At 43.0% G+C, this 24,692-nt stretch overlaps 2 protein-coding genes across 7 annotated transcripts in view; one reads left to right on the forward strand and one right to left on the reverse strand.

The window, feature by feature from the left end:
* The window catches only part of ACAD10 (acyl-CoA dehydrogenase family member 10), a 51,143-nt gene extending 48,595 nt beyond the window's left edge, over positions 1-2,548 (reverse strand). The window contains exon 1 of one of the 6 annotated variants that reach the window (XM_082416769.1): positions 1,705-2,085. In XM_082416769.1, the coding sequence (XP_082272895.1) occupies positions 1,705-1,712 (8 nt within the window). In that variant the 5' untranslated portion in view covers positions 1,713-2,085. The other 5 variants (XM_082416768.1, XM_082416767.1, XM_082416766.1 and 2 more) reach the window with 5 other exon arrangements.
* Positions 2,549-2,634: 86 nt separating this feature from the next.
* BRAP (BRCA1 associated protein) overlaps positions 2,635-24,692 on the forward strand; it is a 30,624-nt gene continuing 8,566 nt past the window's right edge. The window contains exons 1-10 of the mRNA XM_082416818.1: positions 2,635-2,872; positions 4,918-5,079; positions 5,755-5,953; positions 7,118-7,307; positions 13,153-13,266; positions 14,918-15,066; positions 19,327-19,402; positions 19,867-20,005; positions 20,369-20,478; positions 22,812-22,901. Of these exons, the coding sequence (XP_082272944.1) occupies positions 2,791-2,872; positions 4,918-5,079; positions 5,755-5,953; positions 7,118-7,307; positions 13,153-13,266; positions 14,918-15,066; positions 19,327-19,402; positions 19,867-20,005; positions 20,369-20,478; positions 22,812-22,901 (1,311 nt within the window). The 5' untranslated portion in view covers positions 2,635-2,790. The remainder of the gene's footprint in view (positions 2,873-4,917; positions 5,080-5,754; positions 5,954-7,117; positions 7,308-13,152; positions 13,267-14,917; positions 15,067-19,326; positions 19,403-19,866; positions 20,006-20,368; positions 20,479-22,811; positions 22,902-24,692) is intronic.

The following is a 24,692-nucleotide window of genomic DNA, read 5'->3' on the forward strand; positions in this document are numbered from 1 at the left end:
AGCAACTAAGCCTGTGTGCCACAACTACTTAGCCTGAACTCTAGAGCCCGAGAGCCACAACTACTGAGCCCATGTACCACAACTACTGAAGCCCACGTGCCTAGAGCCCGTGCTCCGCAAAAAGAGAAGCCACTGCAATGAGAAGCCCGCGCCCCGCAAAGAAGAGTAGCCCCCGCTCGCCGCAACTAGAGAAAGCCCGTGCGCAGCAACGAAGACCCAACGCAGTCAAAAATAAATAAATAAAATTTAGGACTTCCCTCGTGGTGCAGTGGTTAAGAATCCACCTGCCAATGCAGGGGACACGGGTTCGAGCCCTGGTCCGGGAAGATCCCACATGCCACGGAGCAACTAATCCCGTGCACCACAACTACTGAGCCTGTGCTCTAGAGCCCGTGAACCACAACTACTGAGCCCACGTGCCACAACTAGTGAAGCCCGCATGCCTAGAGCCTGTGCTCCACAGCAAGAGAAGCCACTTCAATGAGAAGCCAGTGCACCGCAACAAAGAGTAGCCCCCGCTCAATGCAACTAGAGAAAGCCCGCGCACAGCAACGAAGACCCAATGCAGCCAATAAATAAATAAATTAATTAAAAAACAAAAAAAAACCCCAAAAACCAAACCTTCTAAAAAAATAAATAAATAAATAAAATTTAAAAATTAAAAAAAAAAGAAAATAGGGGAACACAGAGGGCAGGCATAGTGATTGGCAGCCACAAAGAAGTGTAACAAGCCCAATTTGCCCATCTCTAGAGAATAATTCTAGTTCCCTGAAACTCGCATTTTCCTCCTCTACCGTAAAGAATATGTCTTCTCTCTGTCTCTCAGAATGAGGTCAGTATGATGATGCAGATTTGCTATCTAAATTATGCTTTCATAAATATGCACACATAGTGTATGTTTCCACATATTAAACAGATAGTTTAGTAGAGATTGAGTGTTGGCTCTGGAATCAGATTGCCTGGGTTCAAAGTCTAGCTCTGCCACTTGCTAAGTGTGAGATCCTGAGCAAGTGACTCTCTCTGAGCCTCAGGTTCCTCTTCTGTTAAAATGGGAACAATTATACTACCTGTCTCATGAAGTTGCTGTTACGATTACATAAGATAAAGTATGTAAAGCACTCAAGTTAGTACCTGGCACACCATTAAATGTTATCTACTACTGTAATATACTACTAAAAAGTTCACATAAGGGACTTCCCTGGAGGTCCAGTGGTTAAGACTCCACACTTCCACTGCAGGGGGCACGAGTTTGATCCCTGGTTGGGGAACTATGATCCCACATGCCAAGTGGCGTGGCCAAAAATTTTTTTAAATAATAATAATTTTTAAAAACTTCATGAGGTCTCATATATTATATGCATATAGCAGGTGCAAATGGCATATGCAGTTTCACAAAAATCAGACGGTCAGTGGGGGCAATTTTGGCTCTAAGGGGACGTTTGGGAATGTCTGGAGACATTTTTGGTAGTCACCACTTGGGACATGCTACTGGTACCTAGTGGGTCAGGGCAGGGATGCTGCTAAATATCCTATAAAGCATAGGACACACACACACCCCAAAGAATTATTGAGTCCAATAATGTTAATAGTGCAGAGGTTGAGAAACCCTGATATAAACAGTGTATACTGAAACTAACTCATAGGGTGCAGCCACAAGCTATAAATATCATTTGGTCACATTATATGCATATACAGTCCACACACCTATACATGTCCACGACGTGCTGTGACACACCTTTACATGTAATGGTAGCATATACCTAGAACAGAGTTCTGTCACATATGTGCCATGTATGTATTGACTGTGGCTCTCCATGTCTACATGCTAAAGGCAGTCTGAGGTACTGGAAAGAATGCTGACTCTCAGAAAAACTGATGTAAATAGAGCCACAGGCTCTACTCATTTCATCATCACAGCTGTATAGGGATATTATCCCAATTTTACGCAAAATCTAACTCAAAGTCACAAAACAGGTGAACAGGGTCTACTCATTAATAACAGGAACTGCGTGTTCATCTCATTCACCCTCAGTACACATCTGTGAAGAGATGGGGCAGGGAGTGGGACCCAGATGTATCTCCATCTCTGGGCGTTTAACCAGCCCACCGCCCTACCTTAACAGAATTAGAAACCCTGCAATCGAGTCCCGACTCCCGATGGGTCCTCAGAGAAGCGTATTCACCTCTCTGAGCCTCAGCGCACCTGTCTGTAAAGCGTGGCTGACACAAAGCAACCCTGCCTACAGCTAGAGCGAGAGATCAAACAGGACAAAAAGAGGCCAGAGCTCTCTGCGGGGCGCGGGTTCCGCGGACAATTCGGAGATCTCGCGGAGCCAGAGACCCCTCGCCGTCAGATGAGCTGGGATGAGGGAGAGGTCTCTCAGGTAGGCTAACTCCGGTCTGGGCGCACACCCACCGATTCGTCTACTGGGGGCCCAGCTTCCGGTATCCCAGTGACGTGCCACCTCCACAAACTCTTCGAGATCCCGTCCCGAAGGGCGCAGACTCACCTCCCCGCAGACACGCCAGTCACGTGCCTGCCTCCGCACCCAATCAGAGGGCGCGCTGATCCGAGCATGCGTAACCTCACGGGTCAGGGACGGCGGCCGGGAGGCGGAAGTGGAGGGTGTTGTGGCTCAGACGTTGGCGACGGAGCTGCTGCTGCTGAGGCGGCTGCGGCGGAGCTGAGGCGCGGCGGCGGCGCTGCCCGCCCCGGGCCGCTCGGCCTCAAGGCTCGTCTCCCAGCCTCGCCTGAGCCCTCCGGGGCTCGCGCCGACCAGCGCCTGCCCTATGAGTGTGTCACTGGTTGTCATCCGCCTGGAGCTCGCAGAACACTCGCCGGTCCCCGCCGGCTTCGGCTTCAGCGCCGCTGGTGAGTCCGCGGCCTTGCCGCCTCCCCCGTAGCCCGCGCCTGGGCCCCAGGGGCTCGTCCTCCCAGAGTCCGGGTCCGAGGATGGGCCGCGACGAGGGCTTTCGCCTCAGGAGGAAGCCGAGAGGCGGTTGGGATCCCTCTCATTCCCTCCGTCCTTAGGAGGTCTTCCCAGATGTCACCTCTGGGAAGCCTTTCCCGGTCCCTCCTTCCTGGTGCCTCCCCTTCGGGACTCTTTATATTTGGCGCGTCGCTCTCTCCGCCCTGGGTTGGGGCCGAGCTGTGCGAATTGGTTTCCTCTACGTTTTGTGAAGGCAGAGACGGAATCCCCAGCTCGCTGACGGCCCCTGGTTTAATTAAATCGTTCCTCTTTGAAAGACTATTTGTTTAAGCGCCCTGTAGCAGTAGTTATACTTGTAATTAAAACGTGTACACTTCTGGTATCCGAGCACTGTACTAAACTCTTCGTGTGCACTGTTTCTAATTATCTTCATGTAACCCTATTAGTTAGATGGGTGTATGACCCTTTTACAGAACTGGGAAGCTGAAGCCCAGGGGTTAAGTGCCTTGCCCACGATCATCTGTCAGTGGCAAAACGGGTATTCTGCCTCAGAGAGCTGGACTTGAGAGTCTGAGCTCTTCATTCCCAGCCACACAGCCGCCTCAGTGGGGAATGCAGGTGTGGTTCTGCTCCTTGGACCTCCAACAATTACCTAACAACAACATTCGTTCAAGAAATAGTTTTTGAATGTTCACTCTCTGTTGGAGCTTTAGTTGTGTGCGGAAAGGGATGTGGTCCTTGCTTTAATGGCACCAGCAGTTCAGTTCATGGAGACAGATGAAGTAAATAATTACAAGATAAATGTAGGGACTTCCCTGGTGGCGCAGTGGTTAAGAATCCGCCTGCCAACGCAGGGGACACGGTTTCGAGCCCTGGTCCGTGAAGGTCCCACATGCCGCGGAGCAGCTAAGCCCGTGCGCCACAACTACTGAGCCTGCGCTCTAGAGCTTGTGCTCCGTAGCAAGAGAAGCCACCGCAATGAGAAGCCCGTGCACCGCAACGGAGAGCAGTCCCCGCTCACCACAACTGCAGAAAGCCTGCACGCAGCAACGAAAACCCAGCACAGCCAAAAATAAATAAATAAATTAATTAATTAATTTAAAAAATAATAATAAATGTAGAATTACAGCTGTGACAAATGTGAAGGAAAGGAAAAAAGAGTTTGGAAAGCTATTACAAGAGGATGTGTCCGGTTTGGGGAAGGGGCCTGGGGCTGGTAGGGATGGTGTCGTTGGAAACTTCCCTGAGTATGTGAGTTTTGAAGCTGCAAATTAAAGATTGAATGTGATTTAATAGGCTACTGAATTCTGAAAGTCAACTAAATTGACATAGGTCACATATACACTTCTACGTGGGTCAGTCATTGATTCATTAATTTATTCAACAGATCTTTAAAGAGCTTCCAATGTGTGGTAGGTACTGTAAGTGCAAGGGATACAGTGATGGGCAAAACAGGCCTGATCTCTGCTGTGATACAGCCTATATTAAGGATATTCCAGTCGAGTTTCCAAATTCCTTTTCCATTTTTGTGTGTTTTAGTGATTTAAGACAATGATCATGGATTTCCAGGGCATGATAGCATAAGGGTGTTTAAGAAGACTACCCCCAAAAGTTGTTAAAAGTTTTGTTTGTTAATGGACTTGATGCCTTCATTTGGGGCTCAACACACAGTTTCACTCTACAGGTGTTACTAAAATGTTGGTTCATCTGAGCATAATCACTCTCGAAGCTTTTATCTCGTTCATTTGCTTTAAAGTGCATGGTTTTCACTAGAACAGTCCTGCATTGCTGAGTTTATTGCACCGGGCATTAATTGACTGTCAGGCACTGCAGGAGCCCCAGAGGTGAGTGAGATGACCACTGCAAAGGCATCTTACAGTCTTGGGGGAGGGCAGCAGAGAGAAAAGGAAAACCTATGGATGGATACATTGAGAGTAGAAAGGAGCTTGTTTTATTATCAGGTATTAATCATTCATGTGTTCTTTAGTCGGGGAAATGTCTGATGAGGAGATCAAAAAGAAGACACTAGCTTCAGCTGTAGCCTGTTTAGAAGGGAAATCACCAGGGGAGAAAGCAGCGATCATACATCAGCATCTTGGCCGTCGAGAAATGACAGATATGATCATTGAGACCATGAAGGCCAACTCAGGTATGCTTCCTAAAACCCTAGAAGACTATCTTTTGTAACGTAAACCCACGGTTGCCTGTTTTATACGCGGTGTTCAATGAAACATACTTTTATCTTTTACTGCCTTTGTGCCTTACATGAGGTCGTTAGGCCGCATTTCAGCTTCTCTAAATATTTCTCCTAAATCAATCCTAACAAGCTAGGTTGACAGCTCTACTCAGTGAGGAGAGCTACTTACCACATAGGTCAGGGGCAGATCATGTTGAATCCAGGTAAACATGTTGTGACTCCCCCTGCACTGCCAGCTCATTCCGTCCAGGGGAATGGAAGTGTATTGCATCTCCAGCGTGGAGAACTGGTAGGTTTGGTTTTCGAACTTAACAGCCCTGAATATTTATCCCACTTAGGAGTGCACGATGGAAGACACCTGCCTTATTGTGGTACTTCTAAATGTAAAGGCCACTGTTGAGTCTCTGAGGGTGTTAATGACATTTGGGGCGGGTGGCGGTGGGCGGGCAAAGAGCACTTCCTAGTTGAGATGCCCCCACAACTCTGCTGTTCTGTGAATGTAGTTCTCAGTGCAGTACATTACAATTTCTCTTCCAAAGTTTATTCTTCTACTCAAAGTTTTCATCTGATTAGAGTCCTTCAGCATATTTCCTATCAGTTTATAATCCAATTTTTGGTTTGTGAAAGATGAGCTGAAAGCTACAGTGGAAGACAGGAAGTCTTCAGAAGCATCCCCCACTGCACAGAGAAGTAAAGGTCACAGTAAAGAAGGTGTAAACACTGCTCCGGATTCTCCATCCAAACAGCTTCCAGACCAGATTTCGTTCTTCAGTGGAAACCCCTCCGTTGAAATAGTTCACGGTATTATGCATCTGTACAAGACAAAGTAAGAAAATCCTTTTCTCTTTTGAGTTTGTCTGTTTTTTGCCATAGGGCAGAGAAAAATCTCTTGCCCTGAAGGGAAGTGGGTATTTTAAGCTTCAAAGGGATAGTACTTTCATATACTGTGTGTTAAAGAATTCTTAGATGTTTTATATATGGTTAACTCTCGTAGATTGGGTCAAAGCTTCTTAGGAAAGAATCGTGTAGATTCACTTGAGAAAATACCTAGGAAAATATTCCCTGAGAAGGTAGGCATGCAGGTGATTGGGAAATTGAAAGGAAGGAAGATAAAAAAGAAAAGAAAAGAAAAATTCTAAAAGATCCATAACATCATTGTAGACTCATGTTCCCACCAAATCTTTACTAAAGAAGCTGCTAAGAAGTCACATAATGGGTTGCAATTTCATCACATCATTTTACCCCTTTCTGTGGTCCAAACAAGGCTTGCTGGAGGCCAAAGGAAAGGAAGGGTTTTGCTAGTCTACAAGCTGGGCCACCAGCTCCTTGGATAATTGGTAGCTGATCTCTTTAAAGGCTGTCCTTGTCCTAACTTGTTTGCTAGGTTCCCACTGGGAAGCAGAATACTCGGGTAGTCATTTTGGATCACAGCTATTGAAGTGAGTTTGCAGCATTTCAAAAGCAAATTGCATTGTGGGAGGTTTTTCTTTCCCCTCTATTCCAGCTATTCCAACCCAGCAACACTTTCTGTAATCTTCAGAGTCATATTCTCATGGTTCAGAATTTTCCTTCCTACATTTAGAGCTCTTTTCTCTTTGAGACCCTTTGAGAGAAGTCCATAGTTTGAGTTGTGCTTCTACATTATCTAAGGATAGTTCTTACTAGAAAACTAATGAGAGCAAAACACAAACTGCAAATTTTCCTGATGGAGATTTATAACCATAACAAGCCTTTAACTGAAGATTAAAAATATCAGTGCTGGGTATAATGTAGAACATTTCAAAGCTTACCTTAAACTCCATTGCAGGTATGTTTAAGGGATTCTGCATTTACCCATGTAGTGTGTATTTTCAGGTAGAATAACAAGCTGTTTAACTTGATTTATAAAGCATTACACTTTTTTTTCTTGGACATAAAAGTTGTGTAATTAGTGTTGTTTGCACTAACTATACCTCATCTATTCAAGACAGTCTAATTATTGTCTTATTAGTAAGATGACCTCCTTAAAAGAAGATGTGAGGCGCAGTGCCATGCTGTGTATTCTCACAGTCCCTGCTACAATGACCAGTCATGACCTTATGAAGTTTGTCGCCCCATTTAATGAAGTAATTGAACAAATGAAAATCATCAGAGACTCTACTCCAAATCAGTATATGGTGCTGATAAAGTTTAGTGCACAGGTAAAAGTTAAGATATTAAAAGTCTCTTTGCCACAGAAACTGTGTTTTTGAAACTGTTTGATACTAGCCGTGTGTGATTTACTGCATTTTGCACTTCAGAGTCTTGATATATTCTAGAGTATTGTTGTAATTCTAGAAATATTTCTAAATTCATCAGCAGACACGCAGTTCTAATTCATACCTGCTATTTTTTATAAACCGGATTGAGTATGAAATCTAGGGTTGTGTGTGTTTGTTTATCCAGTAGTAACCATTCCAGTAGAACAAGAGTTCCCAAACTTTCTGAAGTTAATCCTGTATTATTATTTGCCTTTATAAAACTGTGCCCCTGCTTGTATCATCCTCTTTTTAGTAGATATTCTCTGGCACATTTTAGAAAACAAAATCAATTAAAAAAAAAATTTTTGGTGACAGGAGGGGTTTTGTTCACACTCCTTGCATTGTTAAAGATGCTTTAGAGTTCTTTTTTTTCTTTCATGTATTTTATCTATTTATTTATTTTTGGCCGCATAAGGTCTTCATAGCTGTGCACATGCTTTCTCTAGTTGCAGCAAACTGGGGCTACTCTTCTTTGCGGTGCGCGGGCTTCTCGTTGCAGTGGCTTCTCTTGTTGCGGAGCATGGGCTTTAGGTGCGCAGGCTTCAGTAGTTGTGGCACGTGGGCTCAGTAGTTGTGGCTCACGGGCTCTAGAGCACAGGCTCAGTAGTTGTGGCACGTGGGCTTAGTTGCTCCTCGGCATGTGGGATCTTCCTGGACCAGGGCTCGAATCTGTGTCCCCTGCGTTGGCAGGCGGATTCTTAACCACTGCACCACCAGGGAAGTCGCAGAAGATGCTTTAGAGTTCTAATTGGAAATCACTGCGTTAGAGAGACAAACACTGAAAGAATAGTGATATTTTCAGCTTTTAAAAGTATTTGCACGTTATAACAGAGTTTTTGACTTAGGAAGGTTTTGCCGTCCAGTCCGTCTCACTTGTTGCATTAAGCATCATTCTGCATGCGCCTCAGTTCTAAAGATGTTAGAAAGATATTCTCTTGGTTTTTATTCTTAGGAGTATTCATGTTTCTATGTGAATATAAAAATGAGGTAAGTTTTAGGTATTATCCAGGTTATTAAAGGGCTGGCTACCTTATCCATAGGTTTCATTCAATTTGTTTTTATTTTATTTTTTTATAGCCTGTTACATTTTGACATTTCATTAGGTTTTGAAATGCAGCTCTGTCCAAGTTACTTCTTTCTCATCTCATTGATAAACAGTCTTCCTGAATTTGCCCCAGATAAACAGTTCCAACTTGCAGATTGGCAAAGAAATGAGTGTGCCTGTAGGATCACTTGCCATTGCCTCTGACCAATCACCAAGATTTGTGGGTAATAGGAAGCCCATGACACAAGGCCCGTTTGTCATCTCCTCATTTCAAAAACCCAGAGTTGACAGCAGTAGCAGCCATTCATTGGCCGTGGGAACAGAATTAAGAGAAATAAGAGTTTGGGGCTTCCCTGGCGGTCCAGTAGTTAAGACTCCACACTTCCACTATAGGGGGAGCAGGTTCAATCCCTGGTTGGGGAACTAAGATCCCGCATGCCACATGGCCAAAAAAAAAAAGAGAGAGAGAAATAAGAGTTGGATTATATTTGTACCTGTTCAGCGGGCCACCGAGAAAGAACCCTTAGTGTGGAATTCCGTGTACAAGAGGGTACACAGTTGTTATCTTTAACCTTTACAAAGCACCACACCTTTGAGGGAGACGTTTAAAACATGTTTCAACGGTTCTGTAAGCTTAGACTTCACAAGTTGACATTGAGAACCGAAAAGCACCTCACAGCTGCTTTCACTGACTGTCAGAAGACCTTCCAAGGTTGCTGAAGAACTTTCCAAGTAGTGGGCAAGTGGTATTTTAAATCTTTTTGAATCTAATAATAAGGGTATTGATGATAACATGCAACCTTTATTGACTGCTTATTCTGTACCATTCACTCTGCTAAGTGCTTGATGTGCATTAGCTGATGTAATCCTCACTACAACCCTACTGTTGTTATCCTAGTTTTACAAATAAGGAAACTGACTACGGAGAGAGGTTAGTGATTTGGCCAGGGTTATACAGCTAGAAATAAGTGACTGAGCTGGGATTTGAGCCCTCACTTTTAATCCCTAGGGTGTAGTCCTCTTCCAGCAGGAGTGGGATGAAAGTGTGGGGAAGGGAAGATATTCACTGTTTGCCAAAAAAATTGTGTAATGGCAGCATTTTGCTTATAGCTTCTACCGAACAAGCAAGGGTGATAAGTAACACAGGGAAAGTCACAGAAAGAGACTGGGGAAAAATGTTTAAGAACATATTAGACTTTTTATTTAGTCTGAAGTGTATTAAGCCCACAGCACTAACTTGTCTAATAAACCCACAAACTTCCCTGTAGCACATGCTGCCCTTCACAGTCTGCAGATAGTGCTGTGGAAATTTTCTGCTACTGTTAATGGATTTTCTTTGTACTTCTGCATTGTCTCTCCACCTCTGTCTTTTGACCAAGTGCAGGTTGCTTAAGTTGACACATGTTTTCTGAGACTGCGGTACAGCTTTCTGAGTGCTCTGTGAGGATAGAACCCTTGACCTTGGTATCGTGAGTTGTATTATTTATCTGTAATGCTAGATCTTAGGGTCTAAGGCTCATCCTATCAGGGATTTTCGAAGGCCTAAAATTACCCTCCTGGTATAAGACTTGAAGTTTTTAAATTAATATTGGGCCCTAATGAGAATAGACTCAATATCACCAATTCTTGAGTAACTTACTAGATGTCAAGCCTGTGCTAAGTGCTTTTCATGCATTAGCTCCTCGAGTCCTCTCAGTTATGCCATAAGGTAGGTGTCATTATTTTCATATTTTATAATTGAGGAAACAGACATGAGTGAGACACTTGCCCAAGGTCACATAGCTAGTAAGTGTCCGAGTTATGATTCAAACACAGGCAGCCTGACTCCATGGCCTGGGCAGGTAACTATATTCTTTTTCCTTTCTTTTCCTCATCATAGAATTTTATTAAAAACTAATAGGCCTTCTCTATGTCTTTTATCATTTCTTGAATTTCTGTTGGCCTCATCTTTCTTTATGCTGGAGGTGTTAGATGTGCCTACAGAGTTGTACTGTGCCCCTTAGGGAATTTAGTCTTTGGGTAAGGAATGTGTAATTCAGGATACAGGGAAATAGAAGGGGATTCAGTTTTGTAGTTGCTTGGGACAAAAAAGGACAGATAACCTCTCAGTGGAGTATGTTGACTCATTTTCACTTAATATGCTTAGGCCAGCCCAGGAGATAGCTCTTTTGAAAAGTAAAAATGTGTTCTCAGAAGTAAAAATGTGATCACTGTGACAGTAAAGGAACCTTGATCATAATAGGTTTTTCTTTTTCTGAGTTTATGGTGAGAAAAGAACAATAAAATCAAAGGACTAGAAAAAAAACAAAAGCTGGGTTTCTTGAAATTTGGGGCTCTAGGGCTTCCCTGTTGGTGCGGTGGTTAAGAATCTGCCTGCCAGTGCAGGGGACACGGGTTCAAACCCTGGTCCAGGAAGATCCCACATGCCGCGGAGCAACTAAGCCTGTGCGCCACAGCTGCTGAAGCCCGCACACCTAGAGCCCATGCTCCGCAACAAGAGAAGCCACTGCAGTGAGAAGTCCGTGCACCGCAACAAAGAGCAGCCCCCGCTCACCACAACTAGAAAAAGCCCATGTGCTCAGCAACGAAGACCCAACACAGCCAAAAATAAATAAATAAATTTATAAATAAATAAATAAATTTGGGGCTCTGTACAGTGCAGGCAGGCATTTTAAACAAGAGTGGTTTCTTCTGTGTTTTTTGCAGTTAGCTTCAGGCTTTTGTGCATTTCAGTGCTGAGTTGAAGCAGGAACCACATGGATTTTGTTCCCTGCTCTTGTCCTTTGCATAGCACAGTGCCCAGCATGTGCTTGGTGCTCAGTAAATAGTCCAGCCAGTGAAGCGACATTTCCAATACCAAGATTTTAAAGAAGATAACAATGTGTTCAAAAAGTATACTTCTTTGGTATAGATAATTCCCCGAAGAAAGAAATAATTTATCTCATGTTGAGTCGATTTTGTCACATCCCCAGTATCACAAACCTTGTCCCTTCCTCTGAGGAGGCTTGGGCACTTAGGGAGCATCCACAGAGCTGGAGGTCTTTGGCTGGGTCTGCTGTTCTCAGCAGCCACATCTGCAGCAGCTCCTGCTGGTGCCTGAGGCCCTGCAGAGCCAGCCGTGGCCCTCATTTCCCTCAGTGCGTGAGTCCAGTTGCTCACTGTGCTGCTTACTCATCCAAAAGCATTTTAAGGCATATCTACTGCTCTTGAAAAATGGGAGAAGCCATTTGGGGCTGCTGCTTCTTAGTGTTGTCCAAGAACTGGCTTTTAACATTTTGAAGTTCAAATACACAGGTTGTTTCCTGAAGGAAAGCCTCCCCACCCCACCCCCAAAAAGGTCCCTGCAAAATCTGTGTGCAGAATTGGTCATCCTTCCTTAGAGACTTAGCTTACTTGGTCAGATTAAGAAAGCATAGGTAATTAAGAATCCACGCTTGAATTACATCATCAGAGTGCAGTGAAAAGCTGCTGAAAAGCTTAAAGTGGCTGTAAGATTCAGACCCTATGAGGGTAGACGGCCAGGACTGGTTTTGCCTGGTACAGCTTGAATCTCGTCCTTGAGGTTGATAGTGCGGCATTTCCTTTTGCAGAACACCCTTCCTCTCTTCAGGCAGCTTGTCTACACTGGTGAGGCCAAAGCACACAACTTCCTATCTTTGGGCTGATGCCTGTGTGAGAGTGAAACCCAGATAAGCCTTGGCCTCTCAGCTGCCTCTAAAAATTGCTGAGTTTTAAAAGCTGGAATTGTCTCTTTGTTACTTTCTATTAAGGCTAGACTGGAAGATTTGATTTACTTGTGTCCATATTCACAAATGCACCTGTGCCTTTGCAGCTTTACCTACAGGGGACTGTTTCCCCTGATTTTATCTGTCTTCCACTCCAAGGGAACAATATTGGTAGTATTTTAAAGGCTGGTTCATCTTGGACCTCTTGACCTTGGCCAGAAGTTTTGCTTTTGGTGTTACACACTAGTTGCTTAAAACCTCCTGATAGGATCCTTATCTATCATATATTACTATTATTATTATTACTGGGTTTATTGAAAAGAAGGAATTGGCTTTTCACTCCATACCAGTTCCACTGGTCCTCTATTTTTTTCTCACATAGATGCTGACATTTGTTTTAAAAAGCTCTTCTGTAGGGAATTCCCTGGCAGTCCAGTGGTTAAGACTCAGTGCTTTCACTGCCAGGGGCCCGGGTTCAATCCCTGGGTGGGGAACTAAGATCCCGCAAGCCATGTGGTGTGGCTGGGGGAAAAAAAAAAAGCTCTTCTGTAACAATCATTGCTTATGATTTGGTTCCAAATAGGCTTGACTTCAGTGGCTGTGAAAGTGCTGACTAGAGGCAAAAAAAAAGAAGAAAGAAAAAAAATGATATCAAGGGAAACGTTGACCATTGTTGGTTGAATATGTATTAAAATTGTAGTAGCTGTCAGTTTATTGCACTTCAGTATCTTCTGCTAGTTCCAGTAAGACTATCACGTATCAGGAAAAATTGTAGAGATGTAGGATATTGACCTGCAGGGTACAGTTAGCCTGTGAACCTGCTGCCATAGATGTTACTTTTGGCGGTTGCTTTCTCTCCTAAGTATAACTTTTAAAAGCTGAAGAACAGAATAATTGAAGCCATGTATCTTGAATAGAAAGCACGTTTTCAGGATATCTCTCTTAACTTTTTCCTTTTCCCCACTGGTTCACCTAGGCCGATGCAGATAGTTTTTACATGGCATGCAATGGCCGCCAGTTCAACTCAATAGAAGATGATGTTTGCCAGCTGGTCTATGTGGAGAGGGCTGAAGTACTGAAATCTGAAGATGTAAGTGTGAATAATTCTTATATTTGATATAAACATATCAGAATGGTATAAAGTTGAAAGTTAAGATATCTGTGGAAATGTCCAGAATAGGCCAGTCCATAGAGACAGAAAATAGATTAGTTGCCAGAGGCTGGGGGAGAGAGAAGTGAGGAGTGACTGCTAACAAGAACAAGGTTTCTTTTGGGGGTGATAGAAATGTTCTGGAATTAGATGGTGGTGTGATGGTTGCACAGCCTTGTGAATATACTAAAAACCACTTTAAACTGGCAAATTTTATATATGTGAATTTTATCTCAATTTTTAAAAATTGTCCAAAGTATTTTTTTTAAAAAAGGATATTATCTGTGTTGTTGAAATTGAATATGTATCTATTCCAGATGGATGAAACATTGCCTGGAGCCTAAAAGAAATGTTTTTGTTTGAAATATTAACCCTTAATCCTCGTCCTGATTTTTGATTCTGTTTTGATAGCAATTTATGATTCCTCTGATCTCCCACCCTCCATGGGAAGCTTTCCTATAATACGTGCTGTTTGAATCATTTTATAAAGTAGTAGATCCAGCTCGGTTATGCTTTTAATATTTCCTTTCTTTTAAAGTAGTCCTAAAGGTCTTTTTACCTTGAATTCAGCTTGATAGGAGTAAGTTCTGATTAGATTGTTCTGTCATTAGATTAGGTAAAATAAAAATTGGCAAAGGATAAAATCAGTCTTCCCTTTTACCAGTTGCTGGGCAAGGCCTCAGTTTTAGAAATTCCTTTCTCTAAATGAACACGGCTTCTTGAGAGATTTCCTGTAAATATCTTCTCTTCAGGGACCGTAGATTAATGTGACTTTTCTCAGTGTGTCCTTATTTGTACGCCTTACCTTTGCCTCAATAGTCCCACAGTTGGCAGGGCTTGGGTCAGACACCGCTGTGTTAGAGGTGCCTTTCTTGACCACCTAGATTGTTATGCCCACTATTTCACACCCTGTTCTTTCATAGCACTTATAACCATAGGTAATCATACTTTTTAAAATGTTTGAATTGTGTATCTCTCTCTACTAGAGTCTAAGCTCTGTGAGGACAGGGACAGACTTTGTTTTCTGGGACTTACTGAATCTGTTTTTGCTCACCACTGTCCCACACCTAGAACAGTGTCTGGCACACATAGCAGGGAATTAATAAGTACGTGCTAAATGAATAAGTAAATAAAATCACTGTTGTTGATACTGTTAGCACTTAGTGGAAAGTGTCAAGTTTTAATTTACTCTGTGGAAAAATCATTCAGATACACTCCTGTTCTCCTGCTTTTATTCCTTTGTGTTCTAGTATAGTCATGGCCATTCAGAGTTAGAGCAAGGAGTCTGGTAACAGAAGATTCTGGCAGCAGTCTCCCTTCCTAGAATGTCAGCTCTGTGAGGGCAGGCATCCTTGTCTGCTTTGTTCGCCACTGTATCCATAGTGCCTAGCACAGTGCTGGGACTGTAGGAGGTGCTTAATTAATATTTGTTGCATGGATGAAAATCTTACCAGTTTATTTTCATAAAGCAATATTGAGAACATCCTGCCAGGAGTCGAAAAGCAACAGGAAAACTGTTGCTTTAAAAAAAAAAAAAAAAATTAGAACCCGTGGATGACAAGTGAGGCTTATTCGAGATGTTTCCCTGTAGGGTGCCAGCCTCCCTGTGATGGACCTAACGGAGCTCCCCAAGTGCACAGTGTGTCTGGAGCGCATGGACGAGTCCGTGAACGGCATTCTCACCACCTTATGTAACCACAGCTTCCACAGCCAGTGTCTGCAGCGCTGGGATGACACAACGTGAGTGCAGGAGGTCACCCCCCTACCCTGTCAAAGCTCATTATTATCCTTTCCCAGAATTAAGAACAGCCGCCCCCCAAAATGAACCACTCCAAGTATTTGACTTTATAAACCGGGGTACCACGATGGTGAAGAGGTCACATAGAAGGGCCTTCCGTGTTTCTTCTTTGCTTTCCTCAGTTCACGTGAGGATCAGCATTCCTAGACCAGGTCCCTTTTAGTATGCCAATTCTGAATCCTTACGGAATGTCCCAAAGCAGCATGAATTGTTCTTCCCTTCGAAGAGCCAGAAAATGAGGTGGGGAGGAGGGGGGGGAGTTTAGCTTTGAGGCTCTCATGCTAAAATGACATCCAGGTGTAAAATCTTGTTTATCACCTGCACTTTATGTCTACTCTTTACTTTGGCTTTCTTATCAAAGAGTGCTGGGCTACAGCAATCTGACGTTTTGGATTTATCATGTTGTTGATGGCTCGGTGGCCAGTAGTAACAGTAGTCACTGAGTATGAGGCACACACACGCCCATGGTCTCCTGTTTCCCAGTGCAACAGAGGCCCTATTTGTACGGTGGCATTGTGCAGACAAAGAACTGAGGTGTAACCTGTACTTTTTTTTTTTTTTTTTTTTCAGTCAGAGGTTGCTGCTCCCTTTGCAAACTGCATTGTGGGTCTTAGCTAGAAAGGCCTCGTGGCCTTCAGACGCTGGCCTCGTGGGTTTCCCAGTACAGAGAGGAAGGTGCAGAATCAAATAATCACACAAATAAATGTGAAATTACAGCCATTGCAAGTGTTACAGAGGAGCAGCGTTGCAGCATTGTGACTAGAGAATAGGGCCCTGACACAGCCAGGGCTGTCTGAGAGGCAGCATCTCAGGGAGGATGACTAGGAGTTAGCCAGGTGAATAGTGGAACCGGCGAGAAGGCAGTGTAGGGGAGGGGGTGTGCACGGGAAGGGGGAAATCACCTTCCAAAGCCCAGGAATAAGGAGGGGCGAACGTCCACAGGAGTCTCTGTTCTCTGCCCCCACGTGGTCAGCTTTACAGAGCAGGGGCCCTGGCTGGCTGTTCCCTGCGGTGCCGCTCACACTTAGCAGGAGGCGTGGTGCATAGGAGGAGCTCAGTAAATATCTCTGAGCAAATAGACCCTGGCTTTTCCATGGCTTGTTTACCTGGAGAAGAATCTTGCCCCAGTTCTGTAGAGTCCTTGGTCAATTCTGGGGTATCATTTGAGGGTTCTTCAGAGAATTGTCCAGGCTTAAGTTTGCCTTGAGTAAAGCCACGCTGAGATGTTTGTGTTGCATAAAGTGTCTTTCTGTATCTTGTGTCCATCTGCTACACCGTTTAAGTTCTGGATGCTTCTTTGTTTCCTGGAGCCACTCCAATTTTACTTTCCGTACAAGTTAATTTTTGTAAAACCATAGCATTTTCAAGTTGGAAGTTTCCTCAGGGACCATCTTGTCCAACCTCCTCATTTTATAGAGGAGGAGACAGAGGCACAGAGGTGAAAATTAGCATGCTCAAAGTGTCATGACAGAGAACGAATGCCAGAACTGGGTCCAGAATTCAACCCACCGGGCAGCTGCCCTCAAAACCATACCGTGCCTTCAGCAAGTGGGTTTTGAGCCTCTCTATGTGCACAGTACAGTGCTATGTGCTGAGGGGGAGAGAAACAAACACAGACCCTCCTCAGGAACATTGATCTGCTAAGGGAGAGTCACACATACATGTGTGCATACAATTCGAGATAGAGATGAGAGAGAGCCAGCTCCCCCGCTAGGGTGGTCTGGAAGGGCTGCTTACAGAAGGCGGTCTTGGTACCAGGTCACGAAGGGTGGTTTTTTGTCAGGGAAGGACATTCTGAGAGGATTTCCCCAAATATCTCCTCAGGAAAATAAGATTACAACTCAAAATTATTTTTGAAGGGAAGGCAGGAAGAATTGAATGAACTGTTATTTTTTAATAGACAGATGAGATGGTATATCATAGAGTGCTAATTGTATAGTACAGATAAGTTTATTTTTATAATTTTCCCCCCTTTTTCCTTTTTATCCTCAGGATCATACATTTCGGAAAGATCATTTTGGCACAGTGTAGAAAATTAGATTTCAGAATTTGTTTGCTGTTTTCTTATCCCACCACTACCACAGCTGCCACAAAGACTGAACTGATGACACAGAGCTAGTTCCTACTTTTGACAAGACTGCTTGTGGCATCCTAGCTGCCACTTTTTTTTTTAATACATTTATTTATTTATTTATTATTTATTTTTGGCTGCATTGGGTCTTCGTTGCTGTGCGCGGGCTTTCTCTAGTTGTGGCGAGCGGCGGCTACTCTTTGTTGTGGTGCGCGGGCTTCTCATTGCGGTGGCTTCTCTTGTTGCGGAGCACGGGCTCTAGGCACGTGGGCTTCAGTAGTTGTGGCTCGTGGGCTCTAGAGCGCAGGCTCAGTAGTTGTGGTGCATGGGCTTAGTTACTCCGCAGCATGTGGGATCTTCCCCGGCCAGGGCTCAAACCCATGTCCCCTGCATTGGCAGGTGGATTCTTAACCACTGGGCCACCCGGGAAGTCCCTAGCTGCCACTTTTGTTACTTCTTCAAGTTTGTCCTGTCTTCTCTTTTGGCACTAAAGAAAGAGACAGACTAAATCCTTTAGCTTTCTCTTGGGAAACATAGTCCTTTATCTGTGATAAGAACTTAGTGTTCTTCCTGCTTATTTCCATTTCTTGGTTTTATCTATTCAGTAGGGTAACAAACTGATACTAGTTATATCTTGAACATTCTTTCTTCTTGGTGCCAGTTCACTTAGCCTCAACTATCACCTACTTTCTGTCATTTTTGCCCATTGGCCACAAATATTCGTGATTGGTACTTAGCATTACTTTGTCTTGAGTATAAGGGTTAATGGATTTTTTTCAATTTTTTTTTCATTTTTATTGAGGTATAATTGACAATCAAAAATTGTATATATTTAAGGTGTACAACTAGATGACCCGATATACATCAACACTGTAAAACACTCACCACAGCCAAGCAAGTCAGCATATCCATCACTTCACACCTTTACCGTTTTCCCTTTTTGTTTTTACTTTTCTTTTTTTTTGTCGTGAGACCAACCAAGCTCCACCCTCTTAGTAAATTTCAAGAACACAGTACAATATTGTCAATTATAGTCAACGTTGATGTATACCAGTTCTCTAGAACTTACTCATCTTGCATAACTGAAAGTTTGTACCTCTTGACCAACATCTCCCTGTTTCCCCCTTTTCCCAGCCCCTGGTAGCCACCTTTCTGCTCTGTGTATCTATGAGTTTGGCTTCTGTGCCATTTTTATTGGCTTTTTGTAAATTGAAACTTTAGTACTCACCGAGCACTGGTATCTTTTTCCAGATGAAATTCATTGTATGATAAAATGTTGTATGTGTTTCATGAAGTACATTAACTTTTCTTTTTTTTAGTGAAATTTACTACAGAATTTAGTTTCAACTCTTAGGAGCAACCTTGAGAGGACAGGGTACATTTTGGATGATTTAAAACTTTGAGAAGTGGGGATAAGGTAGATTGAAGTAAAAATACGTTGTGGTTAGCCAGACGTGAAACAAAATTAACAACTCGTCTCAAGTCTCTAATTCTAACTTATAAATATTTAGTTCTTTGATTACGTAAGCTTTAGACAGAAGAGTGGAGAAAGATATGAGGCAGATCAAGATTTTTCCCTTATCCTCAGCTTTATCAAGATTTTGTGGGACTTCCCTGGTGGCGCAATGGTTAAGAATCCGCCTGCCAATGCAGGGGACACGGGTTCGAGCCCTGGTCCGGGAAGATCCCACATGCCGCGGAGCAACTAAGCCCGTGCGCCACAACTCCTGAGCCTGCACTCTAGAGCCCGTAAGCCACAACTACTGAGCCCGCATGCCACAACTACTGAAGTCCGCGCTCCTAGAGCCCGTGCACCGCAACAAAGAGTAGCCCCCACTCGCAGCAACTAGAGAAAGCCCACACGCAGCAACAAAGACCCAACGCAGCCAAAAATAAATAAATAAATAATAAATAAATTAAAAAAAAAAAAGATTTTGTGTGTTTTTTTTTTCATTTCGTTTGAGAATAGCTTGAAAGCATTTGTCTTTTGAATGATGTCCTTAATTACGATAAACTTAAAACTATTATATAAGAGAGGGAGGATATACAATTGCATTTTTGACTTTTGGGTTCTGTGACAGCTGTCTTTTATATTTAATCTGTATTAATTTTTTTTTGGTGTCCTTTATAGGTGCCCTGTTTGCCGATATTGTCAAACACCAGAGCCAGTAGAAGAAAATAAGTGTTTCGAGTGTGGCGTTCAGGAAGTAAGTAACAAGTGGTGGGAAAGAATAACGCACACGGCTTCAATTGTCTGGGGTTTTCTTCTGCCCAGTGTGGCGTAAATTCTTTTCAATTCTTTTTGAGACTGATTTTTTTTTTTTTCTTTTTGTCCAGGGTCAGGCAAAAAATATAAATACACAAACTATTTTACTCCTACACAAAATACTTTATGGTTTCATTCTTTGGCCTTTGAAAACGCCTAGACTTTTGTTGATAAATTGTGATTATTTTTTCTTGCTATTTACATAGAGTTCCACAGAATCCAGAGCGAAAAACTAATTGACCCCTAAAAGCATCCTTGCTTGTTGGGTTTTAAACATATTTATTCAGAACTCCTGTAGAAACAACTCTAAACCTCATCCTGTGTCAGGCTCTCCCCTTTCCACCCCAGTGGACCAGGTCATGTGTTTTTATGTAACTAATTAGGATCTTACCTCCTTCTCGGCAGAACCTGTGGATTTGTTTAATATGTGGCCACATAGGATGTGGACGGTATGTGAGTCGACACGCCTATAAGCACTTCGAGGAGACCCAGCACACATATGCCATGCAGCTCACCAACCATCGAGTCTGGGACTATGCTGGAGGTGAACACCACTCCCATTTTCTAATTTGGATTCATTCTGTCTGAAAACGTCTCCGTCAGAACCTCTCCCCTTGCTCTCACAGCTTGAAATCTTCCTGACAGCTGTGGCAAACTCCAGTTCTCATGGTGCCCCATAGGGCACTATTTCCTTTGAATGGCCTGCATTGCACAGGATAAAGAGAGTTAATAGTTACACTCTGCCCTCTCACTCTTTTTTTTTTAATTCAAATGATTTAACCCACTTTTAAAGAAATATTGCAAGGCATTTAATTTGGATCTGTAAAAACAAAATTTTGTCAAAGGCTTATGGAGACCCTTTTCATTCTGAAGAAACATGCCTTGGTTGACTCATTCTTTTCTTTAGATAATTATGTCCATCGACTGGTTGCAAGTAAAACAGATGGAAAGATAGTACAGTATGAATGTGAGGGTGATACTTGCCAGGAGGAGAAAATAGATGCCTTACAGTTAGAGGTAAGATATTTTATTAATAATTACTGAATACCTATGTGTACTGCTTTTTACTACTCTTAACTTGAAAGGTTGTTCGGGCTTTTAATTTTGCCATATGTCCTGCATGTTAGCTTTTGTTTTAAAGATCTGTGTTGCTCTGAAGGATTATAAAAATATTTTTATTCCATCTGATTTTCTTCTTTGAAAATCTAAGTTTCACTGAGCCTTATTACCTTCAGTGTCATGTTCCTGGTTGTCTCAAGTTCAGTATTAGTGTTGTCCTCAATAGCTGTGATAAAGCTGGAAGTCAAGAATCTTCCTGTTGGGGGGGATTCCCTGGTGGTCCAGTGGTTAGGACTCCACGCTTCCACTGCAGGGGGCACGGGTTCGATCCCTTGTCGGGGAACTAAGATCCCACATGCTGCACGGTATGGCCAAAAAATAAAAAATAAAATAAAATATATTCTTGAAAAAAAAAGTTATATAAAAAAAAAAAACTTCCTGTTGGCATCACAGTAGCAGTTGGAAATTGAGCAAACTTGGTCAGGATGAGTTAACCCCAATAGCATCTTTCCATGCTGAGAAGCTTTTTCCCATATATTGGGCTGGCTTTTATGAATTGGACCCTTATATAGATAAAGCCATTTTTAGGGTATTCATATAATTGAAGAAGCAATAAAATTACCACAGTCTGATTTTTCTCATAGCAGTAAACTCCATCTACTATAAAATTGATGTGTAAATTTTATATTAAGGAAGGAAAAGTTTAACATCAGTCCTATTTTATAAATTTCAAAATGATTACTTTAAAAACAAATACCTTAATCTTGGGAGGAAGTGGACATTTGAAAACTTGCTCATCTCTAGACTTTTAAGGTCAGTGGAATGGCCTAAAATAGAGCTGATGTTACCATTAATAAATTGTATTGATGTGAAAAAAATTCAAATCTTTTTTTTTTTTAATATTTATTTATTTATTTATTTTTATTTTTGGCTGCATCAGGTCTCAGTTGTGGCATGCAGGATCTTTCGTTACGGCGGGAGGGCTTCTTTCCAGTTGTGGTGCTTGGGCTCCAGAGTGCGCGGGCTCAGTAGTTGCAGCACTCGCGGGCTTAGTTGCCCCGTGGCATGTGGGATCTTAGTTCCCCGACCAGGGATCGAACCCGCGTCCCCTGCATTGGGAGGCGGATTCTTAACCACTGGACCACCAGGGAAGTCCCCCCCAAAAATTCAAATTTTTAATGTTAAGTTTTTAGTAACTCTTCCAAATTAAGTATGTTCATTCAGTGAATACTTATTAAGGGTTGCCATCTGTTAGCCACTCTTCCATATGCTGGGAACTCAGCATTTATTGACTCCCTGCCCTTATGGAGCATACATTCTAGTGACACATACACATACATTCTTCCAATTGTCCTTTCTTTCTGTTGCTCTTTCATTCTCTTCTCTGGCCTGCAAACATGATTAGATCTCTTCCAGTCTCCTGGAATGGTCTTTCCAGAATGCAGATGTGATCTTGCCACTCCTTGGCTCTTATTTCTCGATATCATACCCCAGAGCCTTCCATAGGCCCCATCTCTCCATACCCTACACCCCAGCCTCATTGGTCTCACTTCATCTCTGAAGCAAGTCTAAACATCCGCAGCTCACATCTTGTTAGTTCTCTGGAATCTGTCTCCTCCTCCTGTCTGTGTGTCAAGAGTCCTCTCAAATCTCACCTTCTCTCAGAAGTCCTACCGGATCCTACTGTCATAAGCCATCTATCCTTTCTCTGTAGTTACACAGCACTGTTCATTCATTCATGCACTCAGGCAGCAAACATTTCTTGACATCCAAAATGTGCCAGGCACTGGGGGTACAAAAGTAAAGATATAATCCTTGCTTTCAAAGAGTTCAGAAGGAGAGACGCAGGCAAACCGGTGATTAAGTGCTAATGTCATAAGTGCTGTTAATGATAGGCACAGTGTCGTGGGAGCCGAGAGAGGCAATTAACCCAGGGCTGGGAGTGACAGGGACAGCTTCCTGGAGGGGGCAGATGGATGAGCTGATTTGAGTTACACTTTGATTTAAAACCATGTAGTTCTTCTTGAAGTCAGCTTAAACAGAAACCTAAGGGTTTTTTTAATTGTACATTTCTCTGTTTGTCCCTGTAGATTGTAAGCCCCCAGAGGACCAAAGAGTAATTGTCATCTCTGTGTTCCCCTAGTTTATTGAGTAGAGTGGAACCAAGGTGTAATATACATTCTGAATGTTCCTCTTAATCTTCTGTAGGTCATTAAAAGTCAGGTTTTAATTGAATTTCAGAGACTGACAACTGTGACTTATGTTTTGGTGTTCATTCTCTGTTTTTGTAGTATTCATATTTACTAACGAGCCAGCTGGAGTCTCAACGAATCTACTGGGAAAACAAGATAGTTCGGATAGAGAAGGACACAGCAGAGGAAGTAAGTTTCTGGTTTGGTGACTGCTGAAATGCCACATGCTAGGACAGCCTGATGTTGGGTGGGAGAAGGAAGAGTACAGGGAAAAAGGAATCTTAGAGAGTCTTCCTTCTCAGTCTCATCTATAGGTAGAGAACTGGTTTACCTCTAAAAAGAAACCTTTGTTAGATGTCAGTTAAATCTCAACAAAGCTGTGGGCTAGTAAGGGGTAGAAAAAAGAAAAGATTTGGAATCAGTTGGCTCACCCCAGTAACCTAACTCTACGTCAAGTTTCCAAGGAGAAGTAGTAAACACCTGACTTGTCATTATGCTAGAGACTTAGCCCCAGAAGGTCGTATCAGGGAACAAGAAATTGTAGACCACAATGAGAATGAAGTTAGTCAAAAAGAGGAAAAGGAAGAGACAGAAATACGCTATTGCAAATGTAATCAACTAAGCATAATTTAAAAGGAGCAGGGAAGCAGACATATATTCTCACCTAGGATTAGTAAATCAAGAAGATTTTATTGTGTGCTGAGCCCTACACACAATTTTATTTTTTGCTGAGCCCTATACTATACTAAGTTAAGGAAGAAATAAAATACTTGCTACGTACCTGAAACAAAAGAAACCTTGGACTTAAAGGCTTGGTATTTTGGTATTTTGAGGTTGGGATGTTGTTTGTTTGTTAACTTCAATCAGGTTTTCTAGTGCCTTGTGCAATTCCATTTAAAAAACAGAAGTATGTGCATGAGGGTTTGTACTTTCAGTCAGCCAGTTGGTTTGTCAACTTGGGAACAGCTGCTTTGGGGAGCTGAATATGGGCTCCTGAGGCAACAAGATGGTGCTTTGAAACTGAAGGGAATAAAATTAGGCAGAGATGCTGAAGTGGTCACCATGGCACCTTATTGGTCTAGGGCAGTAGTCTTGAAAATTTAACAAAATAATGCTTTAAAGAAAAGGCCATTCACTACTCGGATGGATAGAAGAGAAAAGCGATGTGATTTTGGTGGAAACCCGGCCCATAGTGGCCCAGAGCTCCACCTGCTTGGTTTTCCCTTTGGCTCCAGCATGTACAGGGAACCCTGAGGGTTCCAGACCAGGGACTTTGAAAACCAGTGAGCGCCTGAGTGTTCGTGTATAGCTAGGGCCCTGGGAACCATTACCAGGACCTAGAGACAATGTTCATAATTCAGTGATTCCCTTAGTGTTAAATAAAGGCTTCTAAATTTTTTTAAATGATTGACTTAAATGATTATTTTTAAAGTGATTATTTTAATAACTTTGCGAATCCTCACCAGCATCTGGGCCCTCAGATGGGGGGACTGCAGAGCCGGGTTTGGGGCTCACCTCAGTGGTAGCTGGTGTAATCGTGGAGCTTAGCAGGCAGGGCCAAGCTTTCACTTTATGCCAGGCCCATGGGCGCCGGTTTCTGAGTATGCCTACAAATGAGGAGAAATCAGGGTTTTTTCATTAAGGCTTAACACCAGCTTTAAAATGATCTTTGGTGAAAAGTTCATGATGAAATTCTTACAGGAACCTTCTAAGCAATGGAAGTGCCTTTCCAGAGGGGCTTCAGGTCACTTGACATACTGTTCTGAATAGGGCTTGATTGGAGTCCATGTGGGAAGGAGGTGCGTCTGATGGCACTCACAAGTCAGAGCAGAGGTCGCTGCCACTTGGTGTCAAGTTTGGGGCTCCCAGGGAGGAGCACTGGCAACTCCACGCAGCCTCACTATTGGGTTTTTCTACGGGCTATACCAGCGTGACCACCTAAAGTGCTTTGTGCAGACCCTTGAGAGCTAAGCTCAGGAT

This window comes from Balaenoptera physalus (genome assembly GCF_965194825.1).
Source record: "Balaenoptera physalus genome assembly, chromosome: 12".
NCBI classification, from domain to species: domain Eukaryota; kingdom Metazoa; phylum Chordata; class Mammalia; order Artiodactyla; family Balaenopteridae; genus Balaenoptera; species Balaenoptera physalus.